We start from the raw sequence: 22,648 nt of genomic DNA, 5'->3' as shown, positions 1-22,648 counted from the left end.
TGCTGTACAGGGAGAGAAATGGTGGCAGCTTTTAGTTACAGGATGGAAAATTATGCACATCTATCAACCCTGATCTATCCCTCGAAGCAGCCATATCAATGACATGGAAGACTTATGGCAAACCTATTTGCAAGAGTCAAAAATCAGGCCAAGTCATCAAGGTTGTCAACATTTTGTATTTGGTAGATCCAGGAGTGAAGCACAAGCCAAGAATCCTTAAGGGGACAGGTAAGATGCAACATGCCTGTCTGCCACTGCCACAGGTGTTCTGCTGAAAATTACAGATAGTACAGATTATGAAAAGAATTAATTTAATTAACAATTTTGTTAGTGCCAAGGAAACATACTGCTGCAGGAGACCTTTTTTGCCATCAGTCACAGGTACAAAAGCCCAAATGAGGCAAATCTGAGTTGAAACACACATTAATGTGGAATCACCATTCATTGCTGGAAAAAGAAGGAAACATCCTTTTCCAAATCCAGTTGTGGACTATAATGAAAGAAAAGCCTTCAGATCATTTCTGGCTTAGAGGTAGAAGTCTTTGTCCCCTGCTTTATCCAAATCATTCTGCACATTGAACTTTGCTTTGCTGAATCTTGTATTCTCCCCACAGCTCATTCACTGGAGACAATATAGAGTACTAATGACAGTTTTGGAATAAGAAAATTGAAGATACTGACAAACTTGCAGAAAAAAAGCAGAACAGTGGAAAACAGCCGTGCTTATTGACTCTGCCAGTTCTGGCCACTAGTGGTTTAAACAGAGAGGCTTGCTTGTATATTTGACATTATCCTTCAGCAAAGGGTGTCCGACTGGCATTAATTTTTTGCACCACTTAGGGCCCCTCTTCCAGATGGGCTTTGCAGATCTGACAGACCAGCGGGTCAGATACCTGTCAAAACAACACAAACACATTTCAGTTTGAGACTGATCACCGAGAGGTTCTGACTGAAGCAGGAGCTGGCACTGTGGCCTTTGCGCCCCACATGCCTCTTCATAAAAGGAATAACCATGAGCAGAGCTCCCTCAATTCAGAAGGGACCACTGGAAAGGAATTTTTGTTTGTTTTGGAACTTCTAAGATGCACCTCTGTACCGAACCCGCTGGCACCTGCTTGACTTCCAGTTTCACAAAACAAATCAGGTGTAGTCTCCAAGCTGCTGGCAAGTTGTCCACCTGTAGCTAAACTGGAGCATCAAATCTCTTCATTGAAACTAAGTCCAAGACTGAATGCATCCAGACTCTATGGGAGGTGTTATTTCAACAGCTGGTCTCAATAAGGTAAACTAATTACAAAGGCTAAACTCTGTGAGAAATAAATTCTCTAAAAAGGGATTTGTTTACTTTTGGTGGATAATCGGTTATTTCTTCTGCATGGGATGAGTTTCTGGCCTAGTCTTGTATTTTCATATGCCCAAATTTGCTTTAGTGTTCTCTGTACGATACTACTGCAGCTTGCTGGTGCGGGAAGTCAGAACCTACAGTGTAAGAGGTACTAGAATGGAATTATCATCACAAATACAAATCTCTATGAAGAGCAACGTCTGGCAAATATCCTCTGCTTTTTACCATTTGAAGTTTTAGACTTGGCTTTGCAAACAGGCAAGGGATTTCAGATCCAGAATCAGTTACTGGAAATCTTACCCTGTGGCTGGGTGGCCTGGAGTTTTGTTAGGCTTTAAATCTTTTGCTACCAGTAGAGAGGGGAATAGAGGTCCTTAGAGAATGAGGAGACTTTTCGGACAATAAAGATCCAAAGTAAAACCCTAGCATAATCTGCGCAAACAATGCTCCAACAAATTAGAATTTGGAACAGACTGATAAACTTTGTCCCGGCGATGTTTGCATGCCTCTGTTGAGTAATCCCATGGTCTCAATGTAACCTCAATCAGTCATCCTCTCCCCAAACAGCTTTGTTACCTTTTATTTGGATCGTGCAAATTTGAGATATTAAGAACTTTGGACAGAGACCATGTAATGCATTTGTTTGAAGGCTTTTGGCACATTCCTGAGAAGTACAAAGCAAGTTTGCTATGCCAGGCAGCTACAGACTGTATACCAGCAGCTCATTTTCCTAGCACTTTTCTTCCTTGGCAATCCTGAACAACAAATTGAAAAATGAATCCCATTTGGAGGTTCCTGCCACTGAAACGAAGCCACTTCCAAAATGCTTTGCTTTTGCTTTGAGTAGTTCATGATAGTTAAAACACCTAGAAGCAACAGCAGGAGAGATCTGGGAGACAGCACAGAGCAAGATCAGCCACTTGTTCTCCTATGCGTGCATTAAATGAGTCCCTTTTGACCTTCAACGTTATGCTAGTGCATTAGTGGAATCCCTTACAGAACAACATCATGACAGGAAGTGGGAGACTCTCCCGTCTCTTAATTTCACATGCAAAGGGAGTTCAAACACCAAATGCAGGTCCCCAGTTTGGAGTCTGGCAAAGAACCATGGCAAGGCGGCTCCTTTGAGAGAAGCTGTAGGGGTATTAGATGGGCGCATGGGGGTAGGTCCTTCTTTTCCTATTTCCCTTGCTGCAGGCGGAGGTCTGTAACACAAGTTTTGGTGTCACAAGACTGCACTTACAGTGAAGGAGGGAAAAAATCCCAAATTGTTTTAATGCATCAGTGTGCCAAGAGCAGTTCTGGTCACGTGTCCGCACGCTTACGGGAAAGTGCTCCCGTGATAATAAATGATCTCACTGGGAGAGAAGTGAATGTGTGAATGTGAGATACACATCAATGCTGTGTGCAGGTTTAGACAGACAGTGGCTTTTTAAGAAATCCCTCTGTTTCTGTGTGGGGGCTGGAAGTGCACACCCCAATTCTGCATAGGAAGGAGGATTTAGTAATGGCCTGATTTTAAAGCTTTTGTTATTTCTCTTTTGAGCAGGTCTAATCCAGCCCTCTGGTCCAGGCTTTTGGCTTCCTTTGGGGACCGCAGGCTGGGGCTTTTCATTGTTAGCTGAAACACACATTTGGATGCTTTCCCTTCCTGGAGCACATTTGCTTTTAGCGCTTTTAATACTTGCTTTGTCCCAAACTCAAACTTGTCCTATTTTGTTTGCTGCCTCATTTTTTTTCCCCCCCTTTTTTTTTTTAACCTTGATTCAGCAGTGGCAAAAGCCTGATGCCTGGGAGCAGTCAGTCTACAAAGCTCCTTTTCCTCTTTGACTAACCCCAGTTCCTACTGTTTCACAGATTTTTTTTTTTTTTTTCTGAGAGTAAAAACAATCCACAAAACTTACATACGAGAGTTTCAAAGTCCAGCACACAGGACTTTTATGCAAACTCTGCTGTCTGTGTAAGGTACTGTACCCCCTTTTCTAGCCAAGTCACCCAACTTCCCATTGTATCCAACCACATGGTTTGTCTTGGGGAGTTTTATAACAACCTACACACACACACTGGCAGATGGTCTGAATTTTCTCAACCAGCTGAGGGCTGTCAGGACAGAGCTTCCACATGGATACCAAATACAGCCGGTCCACAGTCTCCTAACCTGTTATCTCAGTGTGCAGAGATCTAGCTCTGGACAAAGGGGGGACAGAACTGCCAACCTCAGGGACCAGCGACTCACCTTGGGGCTCTGCTTGCCCCCTTGGCTACAATAGAATCCTGGGCAACAACCAGAATCCGTAGACTCCAGCTGCACAAATAAGTAGCTTGGATAAAGCGTGATGGGAATCCTGGTGGGATTTCCCTCATGGGAAAATGCAAGATATAAACAGGATGGAAACTACTATTGTTAGTCACCTGCAGTCACTGCAATCACCTAAAATCTCTTTGGCACATGGAAGTCTGTTTTCATGGATTTGGTGGGCAGGAGGGCCCCAAAGGCTGCCCACTCAGAGGCTGCCACTTAACACCTAGGAGTATGCACAGGGCTTCCATGTGCTAGGTAAGGGAAATGACCTACCCACGGGGCAACTGCAGTCCTGCACACAGCCCAAGCAAAGGCCACGGTGGTGCAGTTCAAGGCTGAACTTCTGAACCCTCACTGAACTTTTTCAATCTGGCTTTTGTTTGGATTAAGAGCAGAAGGCAGAGGGCTACAGACTGCAGGAAGCACTCCATCAAAGTGCTGGCAAGACTGCCTCCTCCCTGCCACATCACTTCCCATGACACCTCTTGGCTTTGCTCACCTGCAGCCACTCTGGCTCGTTGCTTTTGAATTCACATGGTATGCACAGCACAGTTTCCACGCAGATGAGAGAAACCACATGCTGCTGGAGTGAAACGCTGATAGTGGTGAAACCAGATTTTGCTCCCAGGGATGAGAGGTGTCCACAGAGCCCGAGAACTTTGTAATTCATGAGGAGTTCATATGGAACTTGCCTCTTTCCTAACACATAGCAACTTCTTCAGTTCAGGTGATGGAAGAGGGATTGACTTGGGTATTATCTGTGCCAAGTTCTGTTCTTCCGGTAGGAAGCTGAAAACGGAGTGGCAGCTGAGCACTCAAAATCAAGTACTCTATAATCTACAGAACCTTATACAGAGCCCAGACTCAGGGAGCCTGCGACATCCCTTAGCCCTTTTGGAAAGGGAACAACTTCACATAGTCGTGCTTTAACCGATATCTTGGACTTGCCGGAACAAAACGCGTGTTACATTCACATTAAGAGAGCATCTAAATGCTGGCTGTGTTAGTCCACACTATCTGTGTGAGAACCTCCATGCTGGAAAGAAAACTGCTGAGCTATTCAGGTTTCCATTCCTGAAAGCAAGGATAGAAGCTTCACCTGCAGCTGTGCTTGGCTGTTTCACAAATGGTTCTGGTGTGTGGTGGCCTGCACACACATGACTCTGGAATACGAGAAAACTCTGTCACTGCAGTGTGCTGACGAAATCCCTGAGAACTTCTTCGGCCTCGTGGGCTAGTGAAAATTATTTTGTTGCTGTAGCACTTAACAGGAACGTGCCAGGCTGGCGCACAAATGGATGCAGAAATAACAGCAGGAAGTTATGAAAGGGAGGATTCAGGCAGAGAATGAGGGAACAATCCTTGGCTGCAAGACAAATTTGCTTGTGGAGTCATCCCTTGGAAACAGTGAAAGCCCCAGACGGGTCCAAACATGAGAAGATGAACTGTAGGGAGTAATTCTGCATTGATGGGGGTAAACCTCATTGGTTTTTCATGTCCAAGTTCAGCAGACAAATTATATGGAAGAGAGCAGGAGGACAGTAGACTCAAGAGTTTATGGATGATGTGGGTACTCCCATGGCCCTATTTCTTCAAAAGCACCCATAGCTAGTAAAGCAGTTAAGTGGTAACATTTATAAGCTATCGCTGTCAAAACCAAATTAGGCAGAAAGCAAAAAGGCAAAGAACTAAAGTCCAAGAAATGAGAAATATCAGTCTCACGTGGACAGTGTCCCAACTGCAGGGGGTAGAAGAGAGAACTGTGGAGTGCTCCTCAGTTAAACTCTGACCACAAGGTGTTCTCATACATCTCCTACCACGCCCAGGACCATGCAGCTTGGCTCAAACTGCCATTCAATTTCATGTTATACCTTCTTCTGCAGTTCCCAACCTCCTCCTCTATGTTACATTACATCCTGGATGAGTGATTCCATAGTGTGCTAGATTGCTGGATGACCAAGAACAAGGCAGGATCTGCAGGCCACTACTTCCCAAGGCATTCTGCTCTTCCTCTTGCGTTCCAGAGACAGAAACAGGTCATGACATGGGGTGGGTAGGGGGCGGCCAGCTGTCAAGTGACCCAGTGCAAAGCAGGGTAATTCTTACCTCTCAGAAGAGAATCTGGGGCACGTAGGAGGGAACGTCCAAAGTTCATACAATAGAGACAATAAAACCACTTCAGAAAATACAGCAGGGATTCTGCTTTTTGGAAAGCTTCCTTAAATAAGCACCAGAAGAGCACCTTCTGCAGGGGCAGAGCAGGCAGAGGGGTTCTGGATGATAAATCTACATTTCACATCACTAGGTCAATGGCAGGGCAGCACCTTTGACCCTTGTTAGACCAAGAGTTTTCTGATAGTTCCATACAGTGGCATAATTACATTTTATTTTCAGCTAGGTGCTAGCCAGTGCATGCCAGACACTCAGTATTTGAAGCAGGCTCACTTTAAACAGAGTGACCGTGACAGAGGCCAAACATTCTGGCCAAGACAGCCATAGCTGCAGCCAAGGAAAAGCTGAGGAGCAGCTTTTCTGGTGTTCTCAAAAGTGTATTTTAACACAGCTCCTCAGCCCTTCTTTATGTTCTTCCCTAGCACCTTTGCCCAGGAGCCACAGGGTTTCGTCCATGCAGCTGGCCTGTACATTGTCTCAGTGGCAAAGAGCAGACACAAAGCAGTTTTTCAACAGGCTGGTTTGTTCCTCTTTTGGCAGCAAATGAAGCTGCTCTCAAAAATACTGACATAACCTTGGAAGAAGCCTGGCCAAAGGGAGCATCAACCAGAGCTTTGCAAGACTGGAGAGAAATGAAAGTGATTGCTCATCCAAATGAAGTAATCTGCCAGACTTCAGCCAGGCAGGAGCTGCTGCTCTGAGTCTACAAGCTGAGGTCTGTATTATGGTAGAGGTGCTGGGCTCTGATTCCTGCTTCAAGTTACACTTCCCCACAATGAATCTCCTTCAATCTCAGGTGGTGTGAGTGGAATCAGTCCCTAAGGTTATCTTAGGCTTTCATCTTGGTCCTGTCACTCTAGCAGCTGATGCTGCAGTCTAACGTCAAGAGCTCTACCATCAGCAAAATCGTCTTCAGCTCAGTGTAAGATTTTCTGTCCACAGATGGTAGGATTTCTCAAAGAGGTATGTGGGGTAACATCTGGAGGAGACAGTGACTTCTCAGAAGTCCCTCCTTTAAAAAAAGTGAAAGATTTCTCAATTCAGAGTGAAGAGTTAGAGATTGCTTACAAGAGGACAATGAGGGGAATTTCAGGGAAAAAGGGGTGAGCACTCAAAAGTACAGGTAAGACTCTGAGAGAAATGCTGTCCTTCAGCAGGGCAAATCTTACTGTCACAGTCTTCAGACAGACTATACGCCTTTACAGTGCTCGGTCTATTCTTTTCACCTTGCATCTTCCTAGTTTAGAACAGCATAGCAGGAACTGTGCCTTCTGTATGCAAAGCTTTCTTCCACGTGCAATGCAAGCTCCTGATGGCAAGAGTAAGTGCAGATGAGGGAGGGGGAGAGACGGCAGGAATGGAGGCCATGTGACTGGTAATGGACTAAATTCTTAGTATACTGGATACTACCAGCCACCCATGAGAACTATCCATCTCAGTTTGCAGACCTGATAAGTTTGTCTCCATCTCTGCTGACTTGCTGCTGCGTGACTATTTTCTTTTGACCAAGGAGGACCAGATTCCTGCAGAGCCAAGAAAGTGACACCTCTTTGACCTTTGCAAGCATCAGTATACAGCAATGGGCAAGCTGCTGTGCCAGGGTCCCTGGTTCCTTCAAGGATCAGGTTAAAGGTCCCTCAAGCAGTCGGTGGCAATTCAATAGCTCCATCTTCAACATGGGCATTTCAGTCTGCACCTGAAGTGTGGCTGGTGAGGGTTATTTTGGAGGGGATGGGGTGCAGAAGAGCATATTTCAAAATCACAATCACAGTAGACCCACCAGTGTGAAGCAAGGAAAAAGCCATCACTGCACACAGAGCTGGAGAGCACAGGGGCTGGTTAAACTGATGTTAAGGAATGTACATTACCTGTGTTTCTGACTTGGAAGAACTTTAACAGGGGGCCCAAGCAGATTATGAAGCACCTCAGTTTCTCCCCATTGACATTATCAGGTCTGTAACAGCAGTGCAAAAAGGCACTAATACCTCTCATTTAAGCTGAGGGGTAAAGACAACTACAGCAGCCAATACAGCAATCTCAAGAAGAGCTGTAGTTCAAGAATTTGGAAAATACATCACTTAACTGTGCAATATACTGCCTAATAGGTTCTCCATGGATCCTGTTGATCTCTTCTTGAACTGGCACTTAAAACCCCAGCAGACACAAATACAGTGAAGGAACAGTCTAAGTTAGGTGTGCAGCCCTGATATTCCACCAGACAGGATTAGAAGATGACCTGGTCATGTTCTCATGGCATTGAACAAGGCAGCTTATTCCACTCAAAAGTCCCAGCCCAACTCTGCCCCTGTCCTCCCCTGCCATCTCGCTTGCATTTGGCAGCACCACAGGTTGAGTGCTTCCCTACTACAGACTTACAGAAAGCTTGAGAAACAAGTACAGAGGCAAAGACAAATTACTTGTCCAAGCTTACCTTGTGGAGGAAACTTTTGATAAGAGCTCTGGCTTCATTCCCTAAATAAATACTGGTTGAATGTCTTCAGCATGTGGGTACCCTTCAGGCTAGAGGAAGGAAGCAATTGTATCTCCTGCCTTATGTAGTGCCAGCTATTGTTCCAGAGAGCAATGTAGAAAGCGCAGGTGGGGATATGCACAGTCAAAACTCTCAAAGAACCGCAGTAGTCAAGATTTCGCAAGGCTTCAACACACAGAGCTTTCCCCTTCCAGCAGGATGAGAACTCAGTATCATGAGGCACCAGGAAAGCACACCTCAAGTACCCCTGCACTCTATCCTGGCTCTAGGACTCATTTGTTTAGTTCCAGCCCCACCACCAAAACTTTCAATCCAATTTCTTGAGCTCATTCTCTTGTTTCCACCCAGACCCCAAAGCCTCCCTATTTCAATGCTGTTCCATCTCATTAGCAACAGCTCTGCTCTCTTTTTCTAAACTCTGCTTCCACCCTGCTTGCTATGTTCCCCTGCTGGGAGGAAGAAAACCAAGGGTGGTGTAGGGAGGGACTACCAATGCAATAGGGAGGGCCTGGATACTAATCTCCACTTTAAATCTCTTAGAGGTGTAGCACACCTATGTACATGTAGAATGTAGCTGGAGGTATCTGTTCTTTGTTCTCACTAAAAGTCTATGGAAAAATTTATTAGTCAGGGCATTAGATCTGGAATCCTGGTGTGATTCCAGCAAGATCTAGGATTTACCATTTCCTGTCTCAACCTGCTATGCAGGGTTGCTATGTGAACGCTAACTAGGTAATGCACTCTACCCCACAGCTACTAAAGAATCCCAAAGTCTTGTAAGATACAGAAAAAGTTTTCAGGGTTGAAGTATCTGATGGCTACATCAAATGTAGAGCCCTCAAATTTGATCCTCAGTGATACCCAATATGCAAGCCTGCCAGCGTCCAAGGGACATTTCCAAGAGCTTGCCTCAAATCTCCACCGCAGAGAATCAGACCTGAAATGCAGGACTCTCCAGCCATCCCCAGCCCTGCAGCCTAAACTCTCCCAGCAACAGCCCCATGGCCTCTGGTAACCCCACAGCTTGCTAATGCTAGGTTCATAAACCGCTCTGACATCCCCATGGAAACAGAGTGTGAGGTCATAAACAGGGGATTAGCACCTCTGAGCGCCCAGCACAGTGCAGGAGGCGGCCTCATGCTTTCCTTCTGCCCATCAAAGGCCAGGGGCCATTCAGGCTGGGGAGGGGGAAGAGACACTGTTGCATAGGAAGGGCAGGCAGAAGGCGAATTGCTGACTGGGGGCAATGGGGAACAGGGTTGTGATGGGCCCCTGCTGGCTGCTCAGCCCCCCACTCACTGCTGATACTCCTCCTGGCCACTGCCCTGCTGTTGGGGCCAGGCACCAAAAGGCTAAGAGAGAAGGGACTGCTCAGCCTGGAGAAAAGAAGGCTCAGGGTGGTCTTACCAATGTTTATAAATACCTGAAGGGAGGGTGTTAAGACAGAGACAGGCTCTTCCCAGTGGAGCCCAGTAACAGGACAAGAGGCAGCAGGCACAAATTGAAACATGAGAAATTCTGTCTGAATGTAAGAAAACACTGTCTCACTGTGAAGGCTCTCCTCTGGAACATGCTACCGTGAGAAACTGTAGAAGGTCCATCCTTGGAGATATTCAAAACCTGACTGGACATAGTCCTGGGTAACCTGCTCTAGGTGACCCTGCTTGAGCAGGGGGCTTGAACTAACTGATTTCCAGAGGCCCCTTCCAACCTCAGTTACTCTGTGATGCTGTGACTCCATCTCTATGGTATCCTCCTGTGACTGCCCTACTGAGTGTTAGTGATGAGGAGGTGAGTGCAGCTGAGGAAGGGAGGGCAGATTCTTAACATGTGGCAGTTTCAATCCCATGTGGATAAATGGTTTGAATGAGATGTGGTTTATCCTTAAAAGACAGACAAAAGAGTATCGTGAGAGACCTTCCTTCTCTGAAATGCAATGAGTACTCTTTCTGAGCCCTGTTGCCTGAGGCACGTTTTACCCAGTTACAAGGAACTGCTCTTCCTCTTCCAATCTATTCCTGAAAAAGAGAGATGTGAAAAGACAAGACTATTCACCTGTTGAACTTGGGTTTCTTGGGAATATGCCCTTCAGGAAGTGGAGGCCTGTGGTTTGGCAACAAACCTGAAACAGAAAAAGGAAGGCGTGAGAATATTTTACAGTGTGTCCTTGTCTCTACAGCATCCAGAAGTTACAATGCACCTCATAGGCAAGGCAACCCAGGTCTCTACTGGGACAGCATAGCAAACACACAAGTATAATAGAAAGGGTATTTTATCTTTGGTTATTGCTGAACCTGAACCCCAGCCAAAGAGAAGCTAGGAGGTTCTGCTGGGTCTGGAGAGGAAAGACACACAAAGACACAGCCGCCTGGGCTCAAAGAGGCTTTTTGAGAAGACATGGGTTACTCGTGTCCAATCAGATTCCATCTCCAGGATGAAAATCTGATTATTCAAATTCTCTGTCCATTTAACTTGAAAACAACTCAGGTATGAGGCATAAAGATCAGCACAATACTCTGACTGTGTCAAGCTGGGTCCCACTGCCAGGGTAAATCAAAAAAGTCCTTACATGGCAGATGACAGACAGGTGCGTGTTATTAATGGGGTAGGTCAAGTTTATGCTAAATCAAGCAATTTCAGAAGCTGGTATTTAATCTTACAGTTACTAGAGACTGAGCCACTTCCCAGATCTTTCTGCAATGGTAGACTCATCTACAGGGATAAATGTCTGCTGCCAAGACACATAGAAAGTGGAACAAGTTGTCTCTGGTCCATCATCCTGTTCCAGCATTTGGACCATAACGAGTTTGCTGGGTGACTGGACAATGACATCTCACTGAGCTAATTGGGCGGGAGATCCCTCTCAAGGGGTTCTGTGGGTAACCCACAGTAAGGGGTTGTCTCAGGAGGAGGCTAGGTACCTGCACGGTGAGCCATCTGCACACAGACAGCAATCTTCTTGTGCTCCTCCAAACAGAGGCCTGTGATCCTTCGTGGCAGCATCCCTCCATCAGAACGGATAAACTGACTCAGCAGCAAGACATCCTGAGGGAGCAAGAGAAGGGCAAAACCGTCAGTGCTACAGCTACTTTAACTGCTGTGATTCTTAGGTGTTGTGCTGACCCTTGTGCTGTGTACAGAACTCAAAACAAAGCAAAACAAAACAATGATTCCTTCCTACGCACTTTGGCTGCAGCCTGACAACAAGTGGCTTTTTCTTGCTGTCATTCGGTCTGCCAGCTTAGCTCAGTAAGGTCACTCAGATGGTCTGAGTCTTTCCCTGACTTCACTAGTGTAAACACATGATATCAGCTGCAATCCCTGCTACTTCACTGTCGCTTGCTCCAAGATTCTAGCTAAGATAATATGTTCTAGGTACTCAGGCACAGTTACACAAGACCTACAGATGGATAGTGTTTACACAACTGAAATGCCATCACAGCTGCTATCCTAAAGGTCACAAATATGTTAGGTTACCTCTGACCCTCTCCTTGTTTCAGAGCAGGATTGTTCTCTGCTATCTACTCCTCAAACGTTTACCCAGCTTCCCATGGTGGAACTTCCCTCGTGTCTCTCTGGAGGGGTGGAGAGCAGGGAAATGGTCCAAGATCTTGCATGAAGAAGCTTTTTGTAAGAAAAGAACGTGTGCTGATTATGATAAAGACCTAATAGGATAAATTGCTCTCCTTGGCCTGTTCGTGCATTAGGTGGGGCTGTTATAGACATGCTGGATGGAAGGAGCACTCGGAGCATGCTGAGGGTTTGCCTGTGATTAGAGAATCATTTAGATTACACTGATGTTGACCTTTCCAATTAAGAGCTCTAGAAATGTAAAGCACTCTTAATAAAAACAAAATTAAAGGGATCTCTAGGATCAGATAGTATCACAGGGCTGGAATGACAAACTTTTAAACACAGCAGCAACAGCTGTTGCACGAATGTCCCATTAACTGTACGCAGTACAACATCCCAGTATTTAGAGATGTGCTCTACATTTCCACATGCAGCACCAGTGCAAATGTACCCCTCAGGCCAGTACAGGCAGGTCCCCTTGACATGCTGACGTCAGCATAAGCTGGCCCAAAGGGCCTCTGGAGACTCTGTGCTTGTTTTTTCCCCATCTGTTAACAGACCTTGCTGGTTGAGAGTTTACTTCTCCACTGCTGTTATAAACATGTTCATAGTTGAGGTAGCTGGACCATGTGGAGGCTGCCTGCAGGCTGGAAAGGACCTGCCAGTGAGCACCCTGACAGAACAAGAATTCAAACCAGGTACGTCAACACTTTACACCCCCTCTGCCTAGGACAACAGGCAAGAGCAAAGAATACTTGTTGCTTTTCACATTGGGTGACCCTGACACTGCCTGTTGTTCACAGATTTGCAGACCTGCTCCCACCCCCCTATTCTTTGCTCTTTTACAGAGAGCTCCCTGGAGCATTCCTACCTTCATTTACTGCCCTTGCAAAAGCAAACAATCATGAGTGGATATAAAATGAACGTTCAGAAAAGCTTGCTATCTAGGAATTATACATCCACCCCCACTGCACAAGACTAGTTCAGCTCTGAAGGGACTTGCTGGAATTCAGTATGGCTTTCTGATAATGACTGTTTCTGACAGATGCTGTCATGCAAGCACTGCAGTCAAAATTTACACCTTTTCTTGTTTGTTTTGCCCTTTTCTGGTTTGTTTTTGTCCTTCCTCCTCCCTGCATTCAATCCCACTCTCACTAATATCATCACGACACACAATTTCCCTCTTCCCTCACCTGTCTTCCCTTTTACCTCTGCTTGTCTAAAATGAATGTGATCGGACTGATTTTCAGATCCAGCTCCTTTGAAAACATGGCAGGTTAGGCAACTTGGTCACCAATACAAAATGATTCATCAACCACCATACAGAGCGATATATCCAAAGAACAAGAAAAGCACAGCTGAGCCACTAGCAGCAAGTTCCTTAGAGGCCATCTACGGTTAAAATGGAAGCAATGTGTCCTCAGCCTAGCTAACACATGGCCTTGCCAATGAGAACAGTAACCAGGGGACCAGTTGGTGCCAGCTGCGTTGGTGGAAACTGGACAGGGGCCAGCCAAACAGTCCAAGGGCACTGACTTTCAGCCACTCCTGAAATGCACTGGATTGGATTCAGGAAACCAGAGCAAGACTCCATCTCCTTTTTTCCTCTTCTTTAGTCATCCAGTTCTCCAAATCACCAACAGCTCAATTTGCCATTTAGCACACACATATCCCTTCCTCAAGTGAAAGAGTGCAGTTCAGCTCCAAGTACCTAGAAAGAAAAAAAACTTCCTAGACTTTTCTACTAGCCCACTGCATTACTCTGTGGGGAAGAGGAAAAAGGGATCTGATGGCGAGTTTGAGGCTGTTCCAGTCTTTGCAGCCGTAAAAGCCTAAGTAGGCCACAGGCTCTTGTGAAGGGTGTGTGTGGTCCAATTGATTTCTTGTATTACCACCACGCCTTATGGAGTCACAGGGTTGTTATCAAGTGTTTCCATGCAAAGGGGGGAACGTGGGAAGCAAAGAGAGACAGTCTTTCTTTTTCTCCCTGTGGAAAAAAAATCAGGAAAATCCATTCTCCGTTATCATCTCTGACCAAGTGCCACCAACTGACCAACACCCTTTTGTGACAGTCATTTCTTAACTGAAATCATTTATGTCCCAGCTGCAGCTCCAAATTACACTCGCGGTGTTTGGCTTAAAATGCTGCACACTTGACAGAAGGTTTGTCCATTTCTGAAGATCCCCACAATTAACAGGCCAGGTGCCTCTCCCAGAGTACTCACACAGATGCATCTTACCACAGGGAGAAAGCAAACAGGTACAGCCAACTTTATGGGGCAGCTGTGGAGGGAAATGAACAAGTAGGTGGAACGGTCAAAGAAAAAAAAATGTCTGGCAAGTTCTCATGGTGCCGTCATGTTCCATGAAATTCATATTTTGTGCTAGTGGACAGCCAAGCCTGTAACCACGGATTTGCTTTAATCACTGGACAGCTCCCACGAGGCTGGACCCAGATTCCCACCCCTGTAGTCTGCAGCATTTGATGAAAACAACTTGGATTGAATTAATCTAGGGCTAATAGGCAAAGCTTGCAGTTTGGTTTCCCCTAATTGCTGCCAAAGCAAGATGACATATTTACTGCCTACTCAGACTAATGATGTTTGAAGTGGATAAGGGGGTAAATGAAAAACAAGTTTAGCCTTCACCTCTAAAAGGGCTGGACAAACTTGCTTAACGAAACACTGTGCAGCGTGTTCTTGTGAATAGATGGCAACCAAAATGCAGAGGCATCTCTGCATTTTAATATCTGCAGACACTTTGAAAAGCAGGATTCTTGACTGCTTACATGTGATTCATTAAAACGTTCATTTACCACAAGGAGTTCTGTGTAGCCAAATGACTAGCTGGCTGTATCAGACAAGTCTGCCAGTCATTATTTCTAGTTATACAAGAGTCTGGTTTTCCCTTTCTCCCTTATGCATGGAAAACGGTGTACAGCTCTCCCAGGAGTTTCATAACAGGACTGAGGGTTTCAATCCAGTTGCATCCTGACAATGACCAAAATAATTTTTTAATTTCAATGGATGTGGGGAAAAAAAAAAAAAAAAAAAAAAAAAATCAGCTGAGGTCTCAGTTTCAATGGACAGACACACACAGACCATGAACTGTGGGAATTTATACCTTAGCCTCTGTTATCCTGAGCCTCAGCAGACACTAAGGACTGAACTGGCAACGACAACTGCAGCCCTCCACACCACAGCTGAGACAGGTTGGAATCATGACCTGCTAGTGCTCACAATGCCTGTTCAGTTGATTAATAACTTTGGAGACATTGGTCCCCCAGTTCTCTGACAGCCAAAGTAACTCATTATGCCACTACTTTAGACTGTGCTAGTTGCACATGACAAAAGGAAAGTCCTATGAGGTCATATTACTCAGCTCCCTCAGGGGCTAATTCAACACTTCCCTTTTCATAGTGCCTCATTCAGTCCAATTACAAGCGTCCCAAGCAAAAAAGCTCGCACTTTCTCTTCTGTGCAACTGACTGATCTCAGCTTATCAATCTGAAAGGAACCACTGTGAACCATCTATTCTGATCTCTTACCAAGCACAGATTATAGGTTATGCTGTATGAACTAGGCTGTATCTTTAACAAAAATAGCTGTTCTCAATTTACAGACTTTTAGGACGATTAACCACCAGTGAGTAAATTGTGCCACTGTTTAATTACCCACACAATTAAATGCCTGCACATTATTACTTAAGCATTTCAAGATTCTGCTGCTCATCACTATTGCATAAAAAAAAAGGCAGAGTGTGATTTTGTGCAGAAAAGGGAGATTTTATTCACCTTAACATTTAAAAGCCAGAAAATCCAGGACTGGTACAAAGCATTCAAACATATAAGGGATTTATTCCAGCAGAAGAGGTGGTCTACTCCAGAACTGAAATTTCTCCAGCCCCACAGAGGAATGCTTTTAGATACGGAGTTAAGAAACCTCTACAATTCTTAAATACCAGTCCACACTGCCCTCTTTACCATTTTGTCCAGGTTCTCCTCTGCTCTACAGCAGAAGTACTAGATGTATATACACCAGATACATATGCATTAAAAAAACCACATGACAGCCAGGCTGGGCATGTTCCTGGTTTGTCCCTCAGGACCACAATTTCTTAGAAACTCTCTCAGCAATGATTCTTAAGGCTCTGGCTGCAGGATCTCTCCTCACATTTGTTTTTTTCTTGACTCCATACTGGACAACAGAAATCAGGATCTAAGAATCAAACTGAACTGAAGTGTAGAAGAAAACTTGTAGCCTTCGTTTACAAACACACCAAAGACTCATGCTTTACATTGTCTGTTGGGACCAACAGCCTACTTCTAATCCTGGAACTCAGTCTTTATAGCATCACATTGTCTAAAACTGCTTCTCTGGTTCTTGATGGCACTGTTATCTCTATGTGTAACAGAGTCTTCTCCCACAGACAGCAGCAGAAAGTGAGTCTATATATTAATTTCCAAGATCTATTCCGCTCCCATGGCTCATTTAATCCCTGAGCGTGGTTTATAGTTTATTTGGAGTTGTTAATCTGTAACTTGTGGCATGCTTTCTGATAATCTGTAGAACTACCCAGTTTAATAAGGCTGTTGACTGTGTGCATTTAAAAGTCACATTAAACTATATTAACCTTAAGAAACTATTTTCCAGTGTAAAGGATCGGTCTGTTTTGATCACAACACAATTGAGCAACCATGAAGGAGAGAGTTACAACAGTGTCATTCAAACATGGGCCACACAAAACAAACATGATTAGTTTCTGCAGTACTTTCCATACCTTAATGGTACTTGCCATTTCTCCTAATTTGTTATCATCTGCAAATTCTTTGTATTTTTAGCTTTCCCAGATTATTAAGAAATCAGATCACAGAACACTACATACTCCCCCGTCTCCAACTTATTTCACTGTTTTAATACTGCACCCAGCCCGCATCAGAATCACTGACAACACTCAGATCCTAAACAACTCAATTTCTGCAACACAGGCTTTGAAAGATATTAAACTGATATTTCATCTACATCTCACATCTCGTTTCACATGCCTGGAGTAATTGCAAGTATTCCGTCTGACACTATTGCTATACGCATGTTCTTCATAATTCATGAAGCATAATTAGTGCTATCCAACAGGTTATTTGTTTTTATTCCTAGTTGATACCATTTTACTTGGAATTTGCAACATTTGGTTAACCAAGTGGTAAACATTAGCATCATTCTCCTTCCTCTTTCAACTACTTAGCATTTCGCTTGCTATTTTCAAATCATTTGGTGATTCCTTAGGATGTTTTTTAAAGCTGGCACAAGAGATATATGGCCTTCCTGTATCAGATGGCCATGTGTGTAAGTCCAAACCTCCTACCTGATATGAGCTCGTCCTTCTTTTTCCCAGGAATATCATCAACAAAGTAATATATGTTAGCCAATTCCCTTAAGATCTTGGGGCTACATGCAATCCGGGCCTGCTGGTCTGTACCTAATTCAATGTTTAAGTTATTTCTGTACCTGTTTTTTCCTGTTGTTTTACCTTTGCAAGATCGCCATTACTACCTAGATATTAAAACATATTTTTTATTTTGTACGTGCACTAGGACTGCACACGAGCAGCTTAGTCATTCTGCAGCCGACATGGCTTTCAGCCCTCTTCTCCTCTCATTAATGGACTCTTTTTTTCTTACAAAGATTTATTTTCCTCCAGATGCATTTGTATCTCTCTCACCCTAATCCTATTGACATTAGCTTATTCTGAGTTTTCTGTTGGCTTATCTTAGTAACAGCATGTTCCTGTCTGGTTTTCTTCTTTTCTAATTCTAGTACTGGGTTTTTAGCTTGCAAGGGAGGCACTTAGTCCTTTTGTAAACCCTGTGTTTGAATGACCTATTGTAAATTTACATTCTGCACCTTCTGTCTCATGCTTATTATAAAGTGTTCTTGACTGCTGTACTTTTGTTTTAAAACATCACAGGATTTCCCTCCCATCTTCTACATTTAGTGTAAGTAATCCTCTCATTCAGTAAACTTCTCACCAGCATTTCCAGCAAAAAGCTTGATTTAAACCTATTTTTTATGTTGCAAGAGATGTAAACATGTATGCTTTCCTTCATAGACATTAAGACTTTAGAAGTTATAGAAAACAGTTATTACCTTAGTGGACAATGACCCAGTAAGAAATTGTAGAACTTGAAGACATATAATTGGTCTAGTCAAGTCTTCTGGCCTCTCCAGAGTTAGAATAGGCCTGAATCAGTTAACTAAATGTTGCATTCCAGTTTGATTCTCTTGGAAATGCAATGCTGAAAGGCAGCTGGGCACAAGAGATATATGGCCTTCCTGTATCAGATGGCCACGTGTGTAAGTCCAAACCTCCTACCTGATATGAGCTCGTCCTTCTTTTTCCCAGGAATATCATCAACAAAGGCAAACAATTACTATGTAGGAAGCTCTTGTTACACCCAAGAGAAGCAGAGATGGAGTTAACTAACTTTGCTACACCCAACAAAAGATAAAAGGGGCAGGTCGTGCAGTACGTAGATTTGAGAGCAGTATTTATCTAACAATGCAGATGGAGGAACTCTCCTTCATTAAACTTACCACATAATCGTACTTATGCTTCAGGTTCCAGCGACAGATGGGACACTGGCCAGAGGGGTTTGGAGGAGTTGGTGTTTCAGCATCCTCTATAATTCTCCCTTCAATCTAGGAAATAATTCAAAGGATATTATGATCAGGCATAGTTTAGACCTCTACCTGCACGTATGACTTGAGGAATACTTTTCATCAAGTCCACAACACGTTGACCAGTATAGCGCAGATGTAAGGGGAACAGCATTTGCGTTATTCAACTCGCTTATATATAGATATACCAAGCACTTTGGATATACACAAACTATGGGGAGAAGAACAAATCCAAGAGGCATAGAGAACCATTTGGTAAATTCTTGTATGTGTTTTACTAAACGTAAACTAGTTCACAGTCAGTGTGAAGTTCTCATATTTGCCTGAATTCCATTTATTGCAGTACTCCTTTGAACCACCATGCCTTGAAATTGTAGTGGCCCTTTAGCCAAAAGCTTTAAAATGCATTTTTTTCTGGGAATATAAGAATGTCACAGAATAGCAGATGCACACTGTGGACAAAAACATGCAGAGGCTTGCTAGATCATAAATCACCAACAGGGAAAACTCTGATCAAAATTTAAATTTAAAAAAGGTTTGTTAGGAGGTGTCTGTGGGTTTGTGGTTTTTGTTTGCCTTTTTTTAAAAAAAACATACCAATATTTTATCTGGTTTAATACCCTCAACAATTCCTTTAAGAGATTTTATAATCTTTTCTATATCACTACAAAGCGGTGACATCTAACACTCAAGTTTTCTCAATAGTAACATGCAAAGAGATGTGGAAGGAGTACGTGGGAAGAGTTTGAGAAATTTGTCTTCTACATGTAGTTATGTTAGGAATATGAAGTCTATCTACATGTGCGCTCGTCTTTTTTGGAGGACTTATGAATAGAAGCAAGAACTATCTCAAATTACAGCTGAATGAACAGAAAAGACAATAAAACTAAGACATTTTTTTCTCCCAAAATATTTTGGAAGTTTCCTCTGGTCAAATTAAGATTAAAAACAGATTTTGAACACCACTGACAGCCTCAAATAGTGCAAGCACCAGAGAGTTTAAAAGAAAGCCCAAATAGAATGCAATGTTACTTTTAAGAAAAAACCTGACCAAGACTAAAGCATCAGGTTCTGCACCTGAAAACCTAGGAATAGAAAAGCATGACATTTTCCGTAAGTATGCATGGGAAACTGGCATCCAGCTGAACTTTCAGAACTATTTTATACCATCAATTTGTGTCTTTCTTGTTTAGTGATGACAAAATGGAAACAGTTATTTGTAGTTCAAGCATCTTTGTATCTCAATGAGAGAGAATATTGTCAGTTTTTAAGTAAGATTCCTCCCCCCACAAGTAGAACAGCCAGTTTAACAAAACCAAAAATGTAACTATGAATATAAAATATAGGCCAGTATCTAATTTTCTAGTCACTGGTGAAGTTGTTTTCTGGGGAGCTGCTGTATCTGGTCTTGATTCTTGCCAGTCTGGATTCAGATTGTACTTTGACTGCAATTCCAGCCTGGAAATGAGTAAAGATTCAGAATGCTATGACAGTATCAATTTTTGGTATTTTGGTATTTTTTTCCTCTCAATTTTATCAATTGAAAATAATTTCAGTGTACAGTTTTTGGCCATTATTTCCCAACTACTGAGAACATTCATATTGTTAACCCACTCTATTATTATTCTGTTAGAGAACTAAGAGGGAATATAAGGGCTCTACATTCTCATTATGCTGATGGAATCCAGGTTTCTCTGGGATTCATTTATCTGATTCATGTCAAACACTTCCTTCAATACCGATAAAAGCAAGGACACATAGAAAGATGGAATCAGAAAAGACTGTCATAAAGTTGGTAGGATAAATGGAGTAACTAGAGGATATGCTGAGAAAAGTATCAGCCCTTTGGTTGGTCAATTTACACCATTTGTTAGGAGATTTTCCTCATCTAGGGGCACTAATGGATCCTAAATCGATGCTTGGATATTATCATCAGTGGAAATATCCAAATATCCATTATGCTTCTACAATGAACAGGGAAGAATTATTTTTCTAAAGGGCTCTGCTACTGCAGTGCCTGACTTTTTTACTTCAAGCCTCAGTTAATGTATTGGGACTTTGTGATTATAATTCACATCCCCTCTGAAACAGATTGTGTGCAAACTACAGCAATTCACTGCATGTGCTGTGTTCATACACACAGCCCCCCCTTGTTTTGGTTAAAACAACTTCAAAGCATACTTGCAAGTTCTTCTCTTCAGGTCTCTGGGCAAAAATTGGCACTTGAAAAGAAGAAAAAGAGACTTTGCATCACATCTACTGTCACACCTTAAACTTATTTTTATTGGCCTTCTTAGAGATCTTGCTAACTGCCATATTCTATCTGATATTATATATCTAAAATAAAAGTAACCAGCTCCATTCAGGTTTTAAACATGACAAGAAGAAAACTCAGACTTTCAAAGGCTTGAACAACTAGGTTTTGTCTATTCCATCAGCAAGCAAAAAAGTCTGTCCCCTCATTATTTATGTACCTAGAGATTTGCATTTAGTAGGTGCATTGTCCTCTAGCTATTCCCAAATAATTCATACTCTACTTTCCTCATCATATTTACGTATTTCAAAATACCTGTGTTACCTCTCTCCTGCCAAGGCATAGATTGCTACTGACATATGTAATGTGAGCAGAATAATTCAATCTCCTTTCCTCCCTCAGTAATTTCAGTGTTTCTTCTGAACAATAACAATTCTCTTGATAAAAGTGCAAGATGGCGTTAAGTAAAATTCTAAATGTACTGCTTTGGTCGTTTCTTCCCTGTCTTAAACCATAGCTGAGAAAATGCTCTTCTTTATCAGTTACTTCAGAACTTTATTTTCAGAAGCAGTTTTCCTTAAATACTAAAGACCTTCCTCTGATGATATCTATCACTGAAAATTTTTTCTTGCCAAGTGCCTTACAAGATGAAAGCTTCGTATCACTTGCAGTCACTATGACACATAGAGTGATTAACAAACACAACACAGATCAAAGGCAAGTGATGTGCCTGACACACAGCTGGTACAGAGACATCCTGCGATGCCACATTGCGTTGCAGGCCTAGGGTGAAGTGACAAAGCCACCAGGCAAACCTCCTTCGTACCTGCTAACACTTGAGACAATGCCAAGTGTCACTACTTTAAGAAATGAACCCCTCTGGAAAACTATTTCATACTTTTGGGTCCCAAATAACCCCAGTCATGCCTTACAGCTTTAGCAGGGGCGCAGCGAGGGGTTTGGTACTCATGGGCGGCTGACTGCAGCCACTTGCCACCAGCAACAGGGTCACGATGCCAACATTCAGCAGCCAGATCCTCCATTGCTTACTTGCACTTGCAACACACTCCTACCTTGATTTTGCCCTCACAGCCTAAGATATCTTTATATCTTTCAGGCAGAAAGGTGACCTTTTTGACTTTTTTTTTAATTGGGGGGCAGACACGGACACACACTTAAGGAGGAAGAAGTGACGGCAAGTGCAGCTACTGAGAATGGGTGCAAGGACTTACCGTGGTCGTGTTGCCTTCAGTCACCTCTACGACTGCAAAAAAAAAAAAAAAAAAAAAAAAGAGATAGAAGGGCAAAATGAGACTCATTCAGCCTAAAAGAAACAGTATTTTCTGGAAGAAGAGGGTGAAATATAGTGAACGCAGGCGTCTCTCCCGACCGCGGTGCGGCAACGGGACGCAGGACAGCCCGCGGCTCCCTCTGGACTCACCCTCCCGGAGGGATCGGGCTGGCGCCGACGCCCAACCGCTCCCGAAGATGCCGGTGAACAACCTCCTCAACCCCGCGCGCAGCAGGCTGGGCGCCGCCATCTTGCCGTCGCCGGCGCTACCGTCACTCCCGCTTCCGCCGGCGGGAGGGAGGGCTCTGCCGGCGCCATTTTGGTGCGCCTCTTTCCCCCGCCCCCGTCACCTGAGGGGACTGAGTGGGCGGGAGGCGGTTCTCTGCCCAGCATCGTCCACCTGGGGTGGTTTTCCTTGTTTTTACGTTTGTTTGTCTGTGTGGTGTTTTTTTTTTTGTTGGTTTTTTTTGTTGTTGTTTTTTTTTTTAAGCTTGTATCAGTTTGGGATGGAAGTAAATCTGGACATAGTGCTGGCTGGCTTTATGT

General features: G+C 43.6%; 2 protein-coding genes across 2 annotated transcripts in view; one reads left to right on the top strand and one right to left on the bottom strand.

Annotated features, from left to right (window-relative positions):
- RSPH9 (radial spoke head component 9) overlaps window positions 1-22,648 on the top strand; it is a 76,627-nt gene that overhangs the window by 19,977 nt on the left and 34,002 nt on the right. The gene's annotated exons all lie outside the window — the stretch shown is intronic.
- MRPS18A (mitochondrial ribosomal protein S18A) lies at window positions 157-22,424 on the bottom strand. The gene is made up of 6 exons (XM_032995320.2): window positions 22,253-22,424; window positions 22,044-22,075; window positions 18,474-18,578; window positions 11,232-11,355; window positions 10,366-10,432; window positions 157-893 (listed from the first exon to the last, which is right to left on the bottom strand). Exons 1-6 carry the CDS (start codon window positions 22,350-22,352, stop codon window positions 749-751), a joined length of 573 nt encoding a protein of 190 aa, XP_032851211.1. The 5' UTR covers window positions 22,353-22,424; the 3' UTR covers window positions 157-748.

This window comes from Tyto alba, unplaced genomic scaffold (genome assembly GCF_018691265.1).
Source record: "Tyto alba isolate M040663 unplaced genomic scaffold, T.alba_DEE_v4.0 Super-Scaffold_16, whole genome shotgun sequence".
Classification (NCBI taxonomy): domain Eukaryota; kingdom Metazoa; phylum Chordata; class Aves; order Strigiformes; family Tytonidae; genus Tyto; species Tyto alba.
Note: the sequence above shows the minus strand (reverse complement) of the source record. Positions and strands in the feature narration are given on the sequence as shown.